This window comes from Taeniopygia guttata, chromosome 9 (assembly GCF_048771995.1).
Source record: "Taeniopygia guttata chromosome 9, bTaeGut7.mat, whole genome shotgun sequence".
Taxonomy (NCBI): domain Eukaryota; kingdom Metazoa; phylum Chordata; class Aves; order Passeriformes; family Estrildidae; genus Taeniopygia; species Taeniopygia guttata.
This window is the reverse complement of record NC_133034.1, coordinates 6,842,090-6,860,831: the sequence shown is the minus strand read 5'-3', so window position 1 is coordinate 6,860,831 and position 18,742 is coordinate 6,842,090. Positions and strand designations below refer to the sequence as shown.

Genomic DNA, 18,742 nt, shown 5'->3' with positions numbered 1-18,742 from the left:
GTGGAGGTTAAAAAGTTGCTTCCACCTTCCCAGGGAAGTGGGGTATTCATTCCTCTAAATGATTCACAGTGTGAATGCACATACAGGTTGTTGTTTTCAGGTGGTGTGTTAGAAGTTACTGACTCTAGGAATTTCACTGCCTTTATTTCTTCATGAAGTGCATCACATCAACTTGGGGAAAGTTAATGGAAAATGTCAAGCCACTTTTCCTTTTTTTTTTTGTAGTCTGTGAATCAATTTTCACTGTATTAATTGATTTTACAAATGTGGGTCATTTTATTTTCTTCACAGTAATTTTAAAGACATGAAAGGACAAGTATTGTGTAGCTAATTTGTTACAAAATCCTGAACTGTCATCATTTTAGTTTAATTGCAGTCAAGGTGAGTATTTTGTTTCCTGTTTGCATTTGTTTAAGCCTTAAAGAAGCAGGTAAGGTATGTGACAATCAATATGGCCATTGTTGGCTGTTGCTTCAGTTGTGGCATATTCTGGAACTTCTGTATTTCCTAATGCTGGTGTATATAAACGCCCAGCTTTTCTTGTTGCAAATTTGAAAAATCATCAGTAATTTCTGTTTTCATTTGGCACCTCAGTCCATTTTGATGGCACATCAGCCCAGCTGTTCTGGGTTTTGGAGTGAAATCACAAATGCAACTGCTGCAGCCTCTCAGCTCCATGCAGCACTTTTTGTGGTGTATGATTAACAAACCTCAAACATTCTTACCTTGTCATGCTGCTTATCCCTCCCTTTGGCAGTCCTAATTCACCCAATTGAGGGGGGAACTTTCTGTTTGAAAGCTGTAAAATGGTGTGCAATAATCACAATTTTTGCTCCTGTTAGGGCTCGAGCTTCTGTTTTTTCTGTGTCTTGATGAGCATTTGGTAGATCCATGGGAGCAGACCTGCTATAAATTCACTCTGATCTTAGGAAATATCTTGTTTTACAGCTGCCAGTGATAGTCTGACAGGTTTACTGGGGCCACATTCAACCTTGAGCAGGGCTATTTCTGTGTGGAAGCTCTTGATGGCATTAGAGAAAGGGTTTTTTTTTTGTTTTTGTTTTGTTTGTTTTTTGCAGAAGGATCACCTTTTCCTGTGAGTGCATATGTCTCTTTTCTGGGATGCATGGTTATCTGTGCCTGGCATCCTCAAAGCCAAACATAATTTTTAGATTTGTAGCTTTTGCAACTCCACTTCCAAGAGCACCCTGCCTTTGGAGATATGCCACAGATGCTCTGAATCATGAATGAGTCTTATCTGTGTTTCTATGGATGTACTACCAGTCCTGCCTTTTACTTCACTTGCTGCAGTGGTGTGGAGGATGTCTCTGTACTGGGATGGAATCATAGAATGCCAGGTTGGAAGGGACCTCACAGATCATTTGGTTCAACCTTGTTTGGCAAAAGCACAATCTAGAAAAGATGCCCTAGCAGCCTGTCTAGCTGAATCTGAAGTCTCCAATGTTGAGGAACACCCAGATTCCCTGGGGAGATTATTCCAGTGGCTGATTGGTCTCATTGAAGTAGGATTTCCTACTGAACTTTGTGCTCAGAGGCAGGCACCTGTATGAAGCTCAAGCCTGTCAACATGGCCTGCAGTTTTTTGCTGTAAATTCAGAGACATGTGCAAATAATGTTTGACAACTGCATTGTAGTATTGTGTGTTAATGACTAAGGGAATGCCATGTGCTTTGTGCTTGCAAAACTTGAGAGCACAAAACAGTTGCTGGAGGACCTATATACGACTTTCTTTTCTGTTCACACTCTGGAGTGAGATTGAACTTGGGCTTCCTGCTGGGTGGAAGGACTGAGGGGTGGATGCCCTTTCACTAGTGTCCTTCCACCTGAAGACTGTTAATTCTTGCCTAGCTCAGAAAGTTCACATTTTGGGTTTTCTTCAGTCTTGAGTGGAGCATCTTGTCTACTTGTTTTGTCTCTAGAGGCAAGATTCAATACAGATCCTGCATCTGGATTTTACTACCCCAGCTTAGATACACAATGGCTTTTGTTAGATGCAAGATTTTTCTCCACTCTGAGAGATGTTCTCATTGTCAAAAGAAAATCTACACCAGAGAGAAATTTTGTTCAAATAGACTCGGTAATATATCTGGTGCTAATTCAGCGCCAGGATATTGAGGTATTTACTTGGATCTGAGGAACCTGACTTTACCCAGTAATTTGTCAGAAGTACATATGTCAGTTTTTTCTGTACCTCTTCTGAGGGCTTGGTGGTGATGTCGCCCTTCCAGTTCAGACTGGGAGCCTTGGTCAAAGCACCTCCCTTTTCCCATGATACCTGACAAAGGGAATTTAAACTGGGCATTTATATGCCTAGTGATTACACATTTTGAGCCTGTGTCCATGGTACTCATGCTCAGGTACTCAAACAGGTGGCTTTTCTCATTGCTGTCATTAACAAGGTCGCTTTTGATATGTGTATTTCACATCCATCTCTTACTTTTCCCTTCATTCTTGCAGCATTTAATGCCTCTGTTTCAATTACATGTTGAAAAAACTGAGTGTAGAGGGGGCTTGCATTAGTTTCTGAGGAGGGAATCAGTTTGCATTCAAGCTTTAATTTAGCAGTCCTTGTAGCTAGGTAAAGTGCTTACTGTCTCCCAGATGGGACAAGTATATGGATTATATTTCTCAAAAGAGTCAATTTACTTCTAATTCTTTCCCATTTTAATAAATAGTGATCACATGTCTCTTTCAAGCTCAGTAGAACTTGAACATTTCATATGTTGATAATACTCTTGATGTTACAGGCAGATTTGCACATATTTAAAAATTAATTGAGGGAGATACTCTTTTGATCCTAAGTGCAAATGTTATCCAGAAAACTTCGCAGAGATCATACCGTTATTTTAAGCTTTCCAGCTTGCATTTCTATGCAAGTCCTTAATTGAATATTTGCAAGAGGCAGTTGCACTCTACCTTGCCCTTTGCTTCAGCCCTCTTGCCCCACCCCTTTTAAAGCAGTGATCCCTTTCAAAGCATGGGGAAAGCTGGACTTTGCAGGGCCGTCTTCTACCAGCTCTCTGCAAGAAATTAGATCCCTTTCCTCTGCAGTAAAATTCTCAATGTGTCTACATTGCAATATGCAACTGAAAATGTTGACTTTGTGTTCTTTACTTAAAAGCATTAATAGAAGCTCAGCTGACAATATACTTGAGTAAACGATGCCATGAGGATATTGTCCAAAATTTAATCTTTGAGTTGCTTTTGTGTTGTTTTCTTTAACAAAATTCCTCACAATAGCTTCCCTGTTATGTGGAAAGCAGCAAATTTTGCTTTTGCTTGCCTCACAGAAGGGCGAAAGAATAGAATATAGAAGTAAGAAATCTGATGTTAATTTCCCCTGAATTGTTTCTGTCTGTTTCACAAATGACTTAAATTCAGAGCAAACTGTTCAGTAGGTGAGTCTTGACAGGTAGTGTCTATACCACCTAATTAAAACTTTGAAGAATATAGAGAAAATTTACATTAAGTAATTTAGACTCAAAGGGAAATTGTTTTAATTCAAAATTTTGAAGCAAGAGACTGTTATGGTGATCTACTACATCTGGCTGTACAAATTTGCTGATTTGAGTTGAAGACCTGACTATGTACACAGTTTCGTATAAAAGTTGTATGAAAATGAAAATACAGAAAATGAATGTTAATGTGGCAAATATATTTTTAATAACTTTAAGAAAGACCATTAGTTAAGATCACCAGTTATTCTCAATGTCTGTGTTGTGTAAGACTCATACAGGGATTGACAGACTCATACAGGGATTGACATGAACTGGTACTCCAGCATTGGGACTTCAGCACTGTCTTGGGGTAACCACAACTTACCTTGGCTTGGCAGTGGCTTTTAAATAGTCTCTTAACAACTGATAAATAAAATTATATGTACCTGACTGGATAAAGTCCTGATTTATTTTCCTAGCTGACCCTGCCTTAAGCAGGAGGTCAGGCTGGAGACCTCTGGAGATACCTTCCAGCCTGGCTTATCCTGTGATCTTTGTGTGTATAAATGTGTGTGAGGGTGTAACCACGTAATGTTTATGGGTTATAAAGATAAGCTGGGTGTATAAAGAAACACTGGGTGATTTCTGATGTAGCTATAATAAACTTTCACTCTGCTGGTTTTCTTTGCCCAGTCTGCCACGAAGAAACCCCGGAAGTCCCCAGCAGACAAGGGGCGTTCCGACGCTGGAGCTCGAGGAGCGAGTCGTGGGAGAGCCAACGGCCACCCTCAGCAGAATGGGGAAGGGGACCCTGTCACCTTGTTCGAGGTGGTTAAGCTGGGAAAGAGTGCTATGCAGGTAAAATGTTTACTTGTCTTCCTCCTCACAATTCAGTGTTATCCTGACTGGAGTCCAGTCTAAGCTGTGCTTTTGTAAACAGTAGTATTTTCTCATGACTGCATTGGTCCAACACACTGTGTAGCATAAAGTACAGAACTGAGTGGGTTCTGATTTAGGGCTGTCCTGTATCCTGCTGAAGAACAAGAGACCTGGCAGGGTCATGTGTTTCAAATTCTCCATTATTTTGTTCATTACTCCTAAGTTAAAGATGTATGTTGGTATTAAGCAGTTCATTAAAATATATCCTGTAGCAATCTTTAAATGGGCAAAAAGTGTATGAAAGTAATAATGGATCCAAGCCTTTTTTGTTCACTTGTTTTTTCAAGAATACCTGCTCACACAAGCAGTTTGGAGCACTTTGCACTGGAACTTGCATTCCTGCTGTCCCCATCAGGACAGCAGGTGAAGGATAAACTATTTTCCTAGACTTCCACTGAGCCTAAGGGAAAATGTTGACACATCCTGAAGGCAAATTTTTATTTATTGTAAAATAAATTAGATTGTCCTAGTTGCCTCTATAAATGTTTCTTACCCTCTTATGTTTTGATCAGTTCAGAGGTCTTTACAGGATGTGGGGCCAGGTGAGTTGCACCTCAAGACCTTACACAGAAGATTGTTTTTGAGGGTGTTTTGTGGTTTTTAGTAAGTAGCTGTGCTGCAGCTCTTGGTTTGATATGCAAAGGAGAAACAATGGGCCCAAAACACTCTTCAGCCCATGCAGTCCAAAGCCAACAGTCATTTGTGCTCTGAAGGATTGTTTAAGCAAATCTCCTTTACTTTGCATTTCAACAACACAGGACTTAGGCAGTATCAGTTAGTTTGTTTTGATGCTGACTAACATGAGAAAAGTACAAATTAGGAAAATTAGGTCCTAAGTCCCATTTCAATATTACTTTTAGTGTAGCTAAACCTAATCCTCTTTTAAGTCTCACAGAAATCAAATATTGGAAATGAGAGAAATTTGTTGAAAATTTTCTGTCTCAAACCTGTGGAAAGTATGAGATTTAATATTAAAGAAGTAATACACAAGAAGGAAATGAGAATTTTTGTTCTTCATAGTTTCTGTGTTTACACTTTTTCAGGATTGACCCTTCTTATCTAGTAGGTGAAGACAGAACAAATTTACTTGTAACAGAGCTATGGATTCCTTATGCCTTTTCCCCTTACAACAGAGCTTCCAACTTTGATTTTCAGCACTTTTTCAAATTTTGTTTTTGGCAGGAATTGAGGAAACATCTGGAGTCTATTTTCTGGTTTTTTTTTTGTGGTACAGAACATACAATATACTTTATGTAGTGTAGTTGATTTAGAGTTATTGATGTTTGCAGAAGCTAAATGGAAAGGAATGAGCAACTGCTTTGATATTTGATGACTCTGTGTGTATGTGGAATTGACTTTGATACATTTTATCTATTTCAAAAGAGATGCTGACACAAGTCTCCTGCAGATTAAACACAAAAAAAAAATTGTCTGCATGTTTGTATTAAGAAACCTTTGGAATTCAGATACAAAGAAAATGTTTTGAGAAGTGGAGAATTTGTATATGCATGTGGATATTGCATGTATATGCATTGTATATGTATATGGATGTGTGTCTGTATATTCACATATACATACCTGTATCCACAAATGACATCTGCATAGACACACATATGCCCTATCTGCAGGCAGGAGAAAAAGTACACAGCACTATCTATGCAGGGGAGAGATTATATGCAAATAGGAAAGGAATAGGCATGATTATTTGAAGGCCTTGGGTGCAAACAGGCATAAACAACTTGAGCCCTAATTTCAGGAGTATGCATTACTTGGGCACCTTTGAAAAATTTACTGTTGGTAAAAATATCCTAAAAAATGAAAGAAACCCTATAGTAGGAAATAGAATGCAATTAAAATGTGATTTAATATTTTTTAACTTGCACTTCTGGACAATCATCTCATGTGAAATCAAGGTTCTGTAAAGCAAACTTATTAGTGTCTTTATACTTGTATTTTTTGTAATAGTTTAGAGAGTTTGGTGCAACAATTAGGAATGCTTGGCATTCCTGTTTTTCCTATTTTGATGCAGTTTTTTTTTTGTTCAGTTTTAGCAATTTTGTCAGTATTGCAGTTTTCAAACAAGCTCCATATATTTTTATTTGGCTGAACATATTATTTCTCAATATTTAGATCTTTCCCTGTAATATGAACATACTTTTTTTCTAGTGCTCCTAAGTTTGCTGCCAGCAATGAAAACTTGGGAAAATTCAATTAATATATTCTGAGATTACATGGAAATCATGTGCTTTCGTTTCTGATCTATCTGCTCCTGCTGTTTGCTTTTAGAATTTTTTTTTAGTTCTTAGAATTTTCTGGCTTTGTGATGCCTATTCATAAAAGTCTTTTGCTTAATTCAATTTCACTTCTAAGCTTCTCTCTTTTGGATCTCACAGCAGGATTCATTTATTACTGCTTTTCAGGCTTATTGCTGGTTGCTTCTTCCAGGGAAATAAAATCAGTTTAATTTTTTGTATTTCAAGTATACATAATTCCAGGACTGCTCTTACCATAAAATCTTTGCCTCTGCCATGAGGTGCAGCTTGTGTCTTGCTTGAACTCTGTAAATCTATTTGTTGCCAACATTAAGTTGGTATCAGATGGTTGTCAGTGGTTTTCATTTGCTCTGTAACCTTTTGTACAGTTAGTGGTTCAGAAATTGTTCTGTAAGCAGCTCTCTGTGTATGAAGTGTGACATGACCTTCTTCTCATGCTTTCTGCAGGTACATTTTCAATTGTTGCTCCATTAAGACTGTTCATAGAACTTCTTCAGTGATTTTTGTTTTCATAGTTAAACATGATGCTCTTCTGCATTTTGTCACTTATCTCTTCCGTATATTTATTTTTTAGTTGTATCATTTTATAGTGATGGCTATGTCCTCTACATTTCCCTACTCTGAACTTCCATAGGTAGAATGGTCTCTATTAGCACTTTTCATGGGCTCAGCTGCCCACTGGTGGGAATGAAGGCTTGGGTGACACTCTGCTCTTCCAGCTGAGCCACCCAGACAGAGACTGACTAGTAGCTAAAATCTTCAGACATCTCTGCACTGGTCTCTGACCCTGCTGTTAAGATGACAGGGAGCTAAAGAACTTGTGATGAGGTCAGATTTTGTTTAGGACTCAGACTGCAAATTTCATATGAGTTATGATCAGTTATCTGTAATGAAGTTTGTACTGCTGGTGGTCAAACCAAGCATAGAAGTATTCTGCTTTCTTGTCTGCAAAGGGGTTTTGTTGCCCTGGAACATCAGAGAGAATGCATCATCAGTAACTGCAGGAGTTGTTCAGTACCAAAACATGAACAGATCTGTTTCTTGATAATTCTGCAATATTCCATGCATTACCAGTCACCCTTAACTGTTGGCAGTTCACTACAGAGTAGAGGCTGATTTTGAGGGAAAAAAATTTTAAAAATTGCTTATGCTCAGCTAATAAAAGGTAATCTTGGTGTTGATTAGACATAGTTCAGAATTAATATGGCTCCATTATATGCCAGCAAGTATTTTAAGATAAGTCTCCAAGTGTCTAGTGTTGAAATGGAATTTTTCATGGTGCCACTAGTTCTTCCTTGTCTTCCCAGAAATCAGGGATGAACGGGGTTCCTCACTGTTCTTACCTGCCCATCTTGGCACATGGGGATTTGTGTCCTTTGAAGTTCCCTCACTGTGCAAGTAAAGCTGTATTTGTAGCACTGCGTACCCTGCCTTGGGAAGTCCCTCTCTGGCAGTAGGTCAGACTTATTCCTGATTAGAGTGACTGTAGAACTGTATTTACCTTGTGCAGGAGGAATTACACCTGTTTTTACAAAGATCCTTGACATTAAGAACATCAGAGCAGCTGTAACTGGATTGTACCAAAAATCCAACAGGCTGTTCCTGACAGTGGCAGCTAAAAAAGGGAATAAGATGGCAAAAACAAATTTTGGGTGTTCTCCCTACCTCTGACTGTTGGCACTTCAGGGCCACTGTGGTGTCTGTTCTCAGTGGCCTTAATGGATCTCTCTTCTCAGAGTTTTTTTCTCCCTCTAGAAGTGTTTTTTTGCCAGATATCTCTGTGTCTTCCTCAGCTATTTCTGAAAGTGAAGGTCTTTGAAGATTAAAAATATACAGACGTACATTAAGCATTTAACACATGCTTTTTGTTTTAAATGCATGTTTTAATTTAATTTGCCTTTATTGTATTTTAACTGCTGGATCCTCCAGTTGAAGGATGGATAATAACTCAGGGTTTCCCCAGATTGTCTCAGAAACTCCTTAGGATTTTGTATATGCAGTCTGTAAAGTTTACCGGGCAAAATTACTGCATCTATTATTGACATTTAAACTACTTATCTTCATTTTGCTTGACAGATTTCTTCTGTAGCCTAATCTTGCTTTGCTTTTGATTCTGTGGTACTGTTAAAAGAAAAAAAATCAAAACTAGGTACATGGTTTTATAGTTGTAACACTGGGAACAATTTAGCCACCAAATGAAGCATTAATTAATTAGAGGAGTATCCCTTAATACCAAATTAAATTTTCTGCAGTCATCACACAAGGCTTCTTTTCCTTTGTGATTTAATAAGATGTGAGATGATTTTGCTCTTAATGTGAACATAAGTGCCAGTAGTGCAGTGTGTGAAAGCATTTGTACCTGAAAATACTCATTATACTTGAAGGCAGAGAAGTCTTTTGCTGTCTAGAATGTTGATCTTTTTTGAAGTGTCTGGGGTGATCTGTGAACCATTTACAAACCGTGTGAGCAAAGGAATGCAAATCAGGTGTTTTAATAAATTGATGGGTCTCTTACTGGAATAACTCCGTTTTGTTTTAGCACTCCTCCAAGTATATTTTCGTTCTGGTGCTCAATGTTTATGAGTAGTTTCGATGCTTTGTGGCATCATTCATGCCTGTGAATGGCTCAGCTTAAACAGACACAGCCTTTTGGAAATGGTAGCATGTCTACTGTGAGAGATGGGCACCTGCAAAACTTCTGCACCACCTTAGAAAATCTTCTTGATAAGAGCTTTATGCGGTGCGCCCACCTTTTCTAAGCACTCAGGTGAGGATCTGCTGCTCTGAGTAGGGTGGATCTGCTGGGCAAGAGTGCCCAGCCTCAGGAGTTCCTATGATTTTTAGTCTATTTGAAAGCAGAATTTTCCCAATACCTTTTATGCACTCAGTGTAATACCAGTTAACCTTGACCATTCTAAGATTTCTCCTAAGATAATATTTTTTCTTCTTTTGGTAGTGTTTTTTTCTCCCAAATCATTCAATGTAACGTGCTACGTTGATTTCCCTCTGTAATGATATTTAATACCCAGTCTACTGCGTAGAAATGTGTATTTACACAAAAATGCCAAATAGAGAATTCTCTATTTAGAGTATAAATCCCTTAGTTTTATTGGGAAGAAATACTTCTAGGACTGTATATTCCTTTACTCTCTGTGCTTCAGAAATTAAAAAGTTACATAGGAAGATGCTGCAGAAAACAAATTTTCTCATCTTTGCATACTGTTATCTAAAGTGAGTTTTTTTGGTTTTTAAAAGAAAATCGTTCTGGCTTATCGGGAAGTGCATGATAGTTGTTAGCAAAGTATGAACTCTTTCATAATTTAAAATTACGATCCTTAGAGAAAAAGAATAAAGTGCATGTCCTCAAGTTGCAGTTAATTTTTATTATCCTTACATTAGGTTTTCACTGGGTGTATATTAGACTTTCTGCCTGCAGTTTGGAATGCAGCCAGGCACTCATCCTGGAGTGTACTGCCCAATCTAAATTGCACATACTTTCACACATTAGGAACTACCTTCTCCCCAGTAGCTATCTGTGCAATTGCTTCAGTTTTCACAAAATATATCCTTAGGAGGCTTTTATTCTTTTTTTAAACAACCCAACCTGAACGGATTCCCTTTAAAAATTTTATGCAAAGTGTTTTAAGTCTCTCACTACTTGTTTGGTTTTTTCCCTGGGTCCTTATTTTTAGTGTACTAAGTTCTTCTCACTATCTGTTAAATTGTAATTCCTGCTTTTCTATTTGAGTTGCTCTTTATACAGGTTGAAATATTTAATGTCACAATGCATTCCTTTTTTAATCAGTTTAAAGTTTCATTTGAATGACTTTGGGTTTTTCGCTGAAGTTGTTAGTGTATATTTTGAGTTTTGGATTTTTTTTCTACCTTGATGTAAACATATTGCACACCCATTCCAGAGTAAACTTTTTCTTTCATATTCACTGTAAATGGAGCGTGTCCATGATCAGTTGTATGTAATGGCAAATTAAAGTTCTTTATACTCAATTTGCCTTGGTTTACAGTTGACTGAGCTATTCCATTTTAATGTGAACTTTGTATATGGTGTCATTTGTTTTCCCTTTTGTTTGTAGCACTGTTGCCATATTGTTACTTAATTGAAATTGTGAAATAGCTTTTTTTGAAATCAACTTTCATTAATATTTGGTGGGACTGTGCTAATTTACATGAGCTGGCAAGGTGTCCTCTGCAGTCAGTCCCTCTGCTTCCTCCAGCACTTAATGCTCCTAAATTCTCTTGCACTGGAGGAATATGAAATGGATCCATAGCTGCAAAGCCTAGAGGAGGTAATAAGATCACTAGCTTCATTATTTCATTCATTGCATCTGACTTGCTTTTACTGGCAACCACAAGCTGCTGTTCCTCTTCAGCTCCATAAAATACTTTGGTTTATCTTTTAGCAGACTTTGAGATGTGAAGGTCAATATTTCTGCAAGGTGATAAATTTGAAGTTGTTTACTCAGGCCGTGGATCTATTCTGCTACTTGCTTGACTTCATTTAGGCTTCTTATTCCTTTAGGGTTGCTTACCTGCCATATTTTTCAAATTATGCTCCATGGTGGTTCTTAAAATAGACTCATCAGAGAGTTTATTTCTGTGCGATTCTCTTGAAAAGTGTTGCAGTCTTTGGAAAATTTTTGTACTGACTCTATATTTCTGCCATACATCATCTGCCATTTTCAGGAAACCTTGATTTTTTTACTCAGTTCTCATAAGAATATAAGCCATTTCATAATTTAAAAAAAAAAAAAAAAAAAAAGGTTTGAGTCTTATTTTTGTGATGTACCTGTATGGACTTGTTGACTGACCCAGAGATGTGGTGCATGTATGTATCTGTGTGCATGTATGTAAGTGTTTGTGCATATGTGTCTAAATGTGTCCTGACATCAGGGAGTGGAGGAAGGTTATTGGTGTTACTGGAGTAATTTGGAGGTTTTATCTGTGGAATTGAGCTTGTTGCCAAGGGTGCCTTTTCTTTGTGTGTGTGCCTTGAAGTTGGTGAATCCCAAAAGCATGGATGTGCTGCCCTTGGGTAGGCTGCAGCACATGTCCTGTAGATCCTGTGCCTCCCCAGACTGCTGAATTGATCATGTATTTCATGCACAGCATGTAAGTGCACATTTCCATATGGTAAATCCATGCTCCCCACTGCATCTGAAGGTAAAAACATCTGGAATCAGAAGGGTACCACTGTAGCAGCTCATGCAACCTATTGCTGCCTCCTTTTCTAGGTGTTTTGTGGAAGTAGGCTGGGAGACTTGTGGAGATGAATTCTGGGAGATGGAACCTGCTTGTAACTACCTCCTTCCCAAAAGTGCCACCTGGTCCTTCCCTCCTGTCACCTCACACGCATTCAAGGTGTTAATGATCTGTGCTTGGGACAGGTGACAGGAGAGGCAAGAACAGGAGGTCTCTGGGCAAGGGGATCAAATGTGGGCCATTTCCCTGAGTTTGCTTTTGGATTGTGTATACAAAGAGGGTTTGCTGTAACCTGAGGCCTGTTGGTTAGAAATCCTTGTTTTTAATAGGAGTCCTTCTCTCTATGCATATTTATGCAAAATAATTCAATTTCTGGCAAGGCTTGCATGTTGGACCATTTGCTACACTACTGCCTGTGGTTTGATTCCTTTTTTGCTTGTATTCAGTCTTTTTTCCTGGTATTTGCATTACTGCTGTTTTGTCTTGGTTCAGATGATACTTGGTCTCTCTTTTGGGTCTGATGTGTGTCATTTTTATTTATTCATCTAGTGTTTTCAGTTTTTATAGTTCTTTTCTGTTACATCAAAAGTCAACAGTTTGAGTAAGTTCCAACTGTTGTAGCATATGTAGTCTGGCTTCATCATCTCCTGTTGCCTTAAACTGTAATCTCTAACTAAATTAGGCAGCCAGCATGCCAAATGTGCACAGGGACTGAGTGTGTGGGTCTGTGGGTGTTATTTTGGGGCATTGATTTTTAGGGCTTAGTGAATGCAGTTTGTGTGTGGCTCTGTGCTGATGCTGGCAGGTCAGGTGCCTGTATGTGACTTGTTTCTGCAGCCCCTCAGTCAGTGGGACTCTCTTGGGGTAAACACAACATTGTGCAGCTCTATGACATTGTACAGCTCTCCACAGGTGCCTGTGCAGAGCAGGGAGTTACACTGACTGTGTGTGGGTGTGTCACACACAGTGGGGAGTGCCAAGGCACTGAGGAGCTTGTGCATGCCAGCTTAGATCAAATGAACCCTACCCACAAATTCAGATTCTGCTTCCAGCTTTGTCAGTTCTCTGGGAGGTCAAGACACTCTTTGCCTGCTCTCCCTCTGAGAGCCTTTGCTCTGATTTTTTCTGCTTTTCTTAAATACTGCTGCCACTGAAGGCTGCACTGCCTCAAGTCTGTTGCCCAAGTCTGGAGATGAGCCACTTGTCTTTATTTTTCTGTAAATTGCATGATGGTTCTGGGTTGAAAGTGCAAGTGTCACACTGATAGAGAGAGGGCCCGCAGTGCCCAAGGACACAGCATGTCCCTCACAATTCTTTTTGTACGACAGACAAAAAATAGAAGTGACAGGAGCTGTACTGATGCTGCAGTTTGAGATAGTGCTGCAAAAATAATCTAAATAATCATATAAAACAAACAGAAGCAAAATTTAAAGGTATTCTTTCACATTTCTTCCCTTGGCTCCCCATTTTTTTAAGTCCAGATGGGTTCATTGGCAGTATTCATATCACAGTGCCTGAGAAGCTGCAGTGGTATGGCCCAAGAAATTCCCTCCCACGTTCAGTCTTACTCCTGTTTGTTGCTACAAACAGGAGTAAGACTGAATGTGGGAGGAAATTTCTTGGGCCAGCCTTACTTCCATGGAGTGTTTTCTGTGCAACTCAGCTGTGGATAATGAACAGATGCTGGGAAAACTAGTTATTAACATATAGGGAAGGCAGCTGAGATTTCCAAGGCTCAAAAAAGAATATAGTATACTTCAGAAACTGTCAGGAGATGTGTGACAAGAGTGGGCAAGATAAAGATAATGAATTATTTCTGGGCAAGCCACATGGCACAGATAGGGATATTCTGCCTGGAAAGAGGTGACCAGATGGGCTCATGGAAAATGCAAACAGGGGCTTGGAGTTTTTCCCTTGTTTCATAAGAATTGAGTCACATCAAGTGGGTCTAACAATTGGCAAGTTTAAAACAATTATTCTTTTATTTTGCAATTATTCTTTTATTTTGCACAGTGCTGCAAGACAATGTAGATATAAAGCTGGTTTGGACAGACATATCTATGAGATAAGAAATTTGCTGGGGTCTTAAGGGTCTGGGACAGTAACTCAAAAATATCAGTGTGTTCTTGCCCTTTTCTTATGCTTTTCCTACATATATAATAAGCCCTGTTGGACAGGCAAACCTGTTGTCTGGCCCCGCACAGCTGCTATTTTCTTTAGTGTAAAAAATAGCTCTGGCAATTTCATGTTCTGATATCTACAGTAACAGAGCTATTTAAACTAATCTTATAAGTTGGTAATACGCCAACAGCCTGGTCATTAAGCTCTGTCAATATTTGGTGTAGTAAAAACTTTTTACATTCAGCTACATTTGGTTTCTGTGCCCTGGGGAATTTTGGTGATTGATTGAAATGATTGATATTTCCAGGAACAAGTCTGTATTCATGATGAAATAACAGTGAGATAACATTCTAGGCAACTGGTTTTGTGCTGCTGCTTCCTCAAGTTGTGTGAAGCTTAGAGGCCAAGCCTTGTTTTCTAATTTCTTCTAAGTAGCAGATGGACCCCTTTTTAAGATTACTTCTCCTACTGGGTGTGTGGGGGGGTGTGTATGTGTTTTGGGAGGCAGAACCTGTGAAAACTGAGTTTCCTGGCAAATTGGGTGTTTAGAGATTGATGCTGGTTGTTGGATAACATGGTAGTACTGCTAGTCTGCTCCTGGCTCAAGGGTGAGTGTAGTGATGTGTGTTAAAGATGGAGTGCTTTGGTTCAGTTCAGAGTTCTGTGTGTGTCTGGTACACACAAGTGGTTTGCTGCATCCTTTTCCTCACACACCTGCCAAAGGTAGATTTGGAAGTTTTCACTTGGATAAACTGGAAACTGCAGAGGGATTTTTTTTCAAGATCTCTCCTTACAGCTGCTAATTAAGAAAAAGGCAGATTTTTCTAAGAGATCAAACTGTTTGGATTTTTTTGTCTTTCCTATTGATTCCTTTTCAGCATGGTAGAAGCCAGTTGCATGAGCATGGTGGGGTGTTTGTATGTGAGTGTGGTTTTTTTAAATTTAATTTTATAGAAATTCATTTTAGACCTGAACTATCCAGAATAAACTAATCTATTTGCAAGGTATGCTCTGATACCATATTCAAGCTTTTCCTAATGAATGCTGTTGCATGTGTGGAAAAGAAAAGTCTTCTTTCCCTCATAAAATAAGTACAGTATAATATTTGATTACATTCAATATCCAGAGTATGTTGTGTTTATATACAATGTTTATGTAGCTGAGGAGCTTGGAATATCAGAGATGATGAAAATATCTCCTGGCTAACTGTAGTTCTGAGGGCAGTTAAAAACTGATTGAGTGTCCTATCCTGTGATCCATGTAGCTTACAAACTCCCTAAGTCCAACTTCTGTGTATTATTTTATTTACTGTGCATTCCTCATTATATTTTGTTTTCCTGAACTGTTTGCAGTGTTCCTGAGTGACTGGGCTATTCATTATGCAATATAAAATCAGTATTTATCCCAAAGTATTGCTACTTATCAGTTTTCTGGGAATATATGTTGGTCATTCTAAATAGAGGAGCAATATTTGGGTTTTTTCAACACAATTTTAAAACTGAAAAAAATCTGTAAGTAGTTTTGGGGAATTACAGTAATTTCAATTTGAACTTGTGTTTATACAATACAATACCTGAAAATGGTGCATATAGTTCTGCTCTCTAACAATATTTGTTCTGTCTCCACCTTGAGAGAAAGTGCATAGATATATGAATTTGTACACATGTATAATTGTGCAAAATAAATGCTTAAATATAAAATTATATTCTGAAAAGAATAAGTCATTTGCCTTTAATAAAACACTTTTTAAGAGTCTCTGATAAGTATTCTTTTTTTCTTGACAGTCTGTGGTGGACGACTGGATTGAATCATATAAGCAAGACAGGGACATAGCACTTCTGGATTTAATCAACTTCTTTATCCAGTGTTCAGGATGTCGAGGTACAGAACATGGAAAACAAGTTGTATAGAATAAATCTGACCTACAAATGTGTGTTAATGCAAATGCTGGTAAAGATGGGGAAGACACTTGGATTGGTGCTCCTTGTGTGCATGATTTGTATAGAAATACTGTCTGCATTCCAGAATAACTTGATTTAAAGCTTGTTTGTCAAGGGCTACCTTTTCTCTTTCTCACTTTCCTGTCATCATGCTTAAGTGTACAAATCCTCACAGAGACAATCTACTCATCAGCAGCAGGAGACAAAAGATCTGGTACTCAGGTAGGCATAGCTTTATTTTCCATTTCTGTTTCTTTCCAATTTTTTTATTGCAAAAAATTAGTGGGTAACTATACCTTAACTTTGATATTTTTTCTTTCTTTTAGGAAAATGATTTTTTTTTTTTAACTAAAGAAGAAGGAATCAGGCTTCAGTTCACAGCAAGAAAGATTTCCTGTGTTATTTGTTCCTCTGTGATCCTTTATCACGTCAGCAGCGAGTGCCCTGCCTTTTATACCTTACTTAAGCAGTCTCCATTACCAGGCATGCAGCAGTCAGCCATTCTAGCATTCTGTTGCCACGCTGTGCCTTGTAATGAATTTTTCATGTGTTGTCTTTTTTCAGTTAACTCAGCCTTGAGAAGAGACAGAGCTCCACTCTCTCTGTAGCACCCAGAACCAAGCTATTTACTGTTTTCTGATGCTTTCTAGAATTTGCTTTGAATAGAGTTGAAAACAACCCACAATTTAGTAATTATTTTTCTTCATTTTGTATCTGCTGTGTGAATACACCTTTAAGCCTCAAATGGTCTGGGTAGAAGTCCCTTTTCTTCCTCCTTATGTATAAGGTGAAGTCTTGAATAGTTAAAAGCATCAGAGAAAAGAAATAAGAACCATCATCAGCTTCAGCAACCCTTTTTCATAGCTGAAGGAAATAAACGTATTTTGTGAATGACAGGAAAGACTGAAGCTGTGGGAGCTTCTGTGAAAGGGCTGAAGGTTAGGGCTTAGGTTACCAGCCTGTGTCAATGTCTGCACTGTTCACGCAGAACCCCTGAAACCTTTTTCAGTTGAGCTTGGCAGCTTATGTGAAAGTAGTTGTATTCTATGCGCTTTTTTTCTTAACTCTCTCCTGAAGGTGTGTATGTGAAAAAAAGCAACTCCACAAGCTTATTTGTAAGGATTTGGGAGGCATTAAACCAAAGGCATCCTTGGCCTTATGTTTATATTGTTGATGCAAGCTTTTGGTGAAGGCATATCATAGATATCTTCATTTCCCTGCTGCTCACTAATTTATTCTCCCTTTCTTTCTCCTCATTAGAGAAAGCAGCACTCTGATAAGGCTCCTAATTTTTCAAACCCCTTCTTGGTGAGTGATGCAGGCTGAATGCCCACTGTCAGCCATATGCTGCTGGAGCAAGTGCTTCCCAGAAAAGCTTTCTGTTTCTGGCTGGGAGGCAGCAGCACTGCGAGTGCCTGATGTCACTGACTTACCTGGCTTTTCTTTGAATGGTGACTTTTCATTTTCTTACAGTGCTCTGCTCTGTATCCCAGGGCTATCTCTGCTGAGCTTCTTTCAGTGCCTTCTGTTCCCAAACAGCAATGGTAGGAGAAAGAAAGCAAAAATTTCTTATCCCCATTCTATAATGTGTTTGGGAGATTTATTCCTGTGCTGGAATTTTTGCAGCGGATACAGTAGCAGCTGTAGAACATGGTTAAAATCCTAGCAATTCTTTGCAGTTTCCAGTAATACACTCGTTTTGTAGAATAAATAAGATTTTATCAGAAGAGAGTGGATTTTATTGGTAGTTCACTTAGGGTAAAGTGCGTACCAAGCTGTCCTTAATGGAAATGAGAAATAGGGGTCGTTACATATTTTGTGAGGAAGACAAAGATTCATTTTCATGGAAAGATCATATGTTATGACATCTTTATTTCCCTTTAGAGACTTTATTGACATTCTTGCTTATTTCTAGTTCTCATAAATATTACCACCCCTTGTGAATCTCAACAACTGCTTTGTCTTCCTTAATTTTCTTCTTTTGAGTTTGCTCCACTAACATTGTTTTGGATTCTCCAGCCTACTTTCCCAAAGTTGGATCTAAATGCTGACTGATAATATATCTAAGTTTGTGATCATTAACTAAAAGGAGAAGAACAACTAACTTGGGACAAAGTTTCTCAGGAAATGATGATCCTAGGCTTATAAATCTGCCATTTCAATCATGCTTAGAATCACTTGGTATCTAAATATATGTAAAGTACATTTAGCTTGATGTGTCTTTCAGAAGTTTTGAGCAGGTGGAAGAGTGTGTGTCCATTTACTGGCTTTAATTAGACATTGGGGCACCAAACTGTTTCATTTAGCAACACTATTGACCCTTAAAAATACCTTTCTGCTTAGAGAAACATTGATTTTTATGTATTTATCCCAGTCTCTTGGGCAGCACAGATGCTTGAATGAACCTCTTGGCATCTTCCAGCTTTGCTTGTAGCTGTTGCTGAAATGAGAAGTGATGTCTTGTAAATATGAGTAAGCAGGCATATTATGTAAATTGTTAATACTAACAATTGTTAAATTAGTGGCTTCTGCAGGTGAATGTAAAATATCTGTGCAAAAATTAAAATTCAATAAATAGGCATTCAATAAATATTCAAGCATATCTGTCCTTTTTCAACTCTTCTGATTATCTGTTTAATGTATGTCATTAAAATTAGGTTTTAGTGACTCCAGTAATCTTTCTTGTGTTTTTAGAGTGCTGTTTGGTTTAAATGAGAAATTTCTTGTATTGAGCTGTCAAAACAGCTCAGTTCAATAAGCAGATTTGCATGGGAGTTGGTCAGTTGTCATTTCC

The 18,742-nt window shown here is 38.3% G+C and overlaps 1 protein-coding gene and 1 long non-coding RNA gene across 5 annotated transcripts in view; both read left to right on the top strand.

Annotated features, from left to right (window-relative positions):
* The window catches only part of STAG1 (STAG1 cohesin complex component), a 166,991-nt gene that overhangs the window by 52,693 nt on the left and 95,556 nt on the right, over positions 1-18,742 (top strand). For all 4 annotated transcript variants that reach the window (XM_030280848.4, XM_072933188.1, XM_072933187.1 and 1 more), the window contains exons 4-5: positions 4,152-4,316; positions 15,793-15,889. In XM_030280848.4, the coding sequence (XP_030136708.1) occupies positions 4,152-4,316; positions 15,793-15,889 (262 nt within the window). The remainder of the gene's footprint in view (positions 1-4,151; positions 4,317-15,792; positions 15,890-18,742) is intronic.
* On the top strand, positions 15,897-18,538 carry LOC121470470 (uncharacterized). The gene is made up of 2 exons (XR_005981435.2): positions 15,897-16,170; positions 16,275-18,538. It is a non-coding gene; the product is annotated as an uncharacterized lncRNA (long non-coding RNA).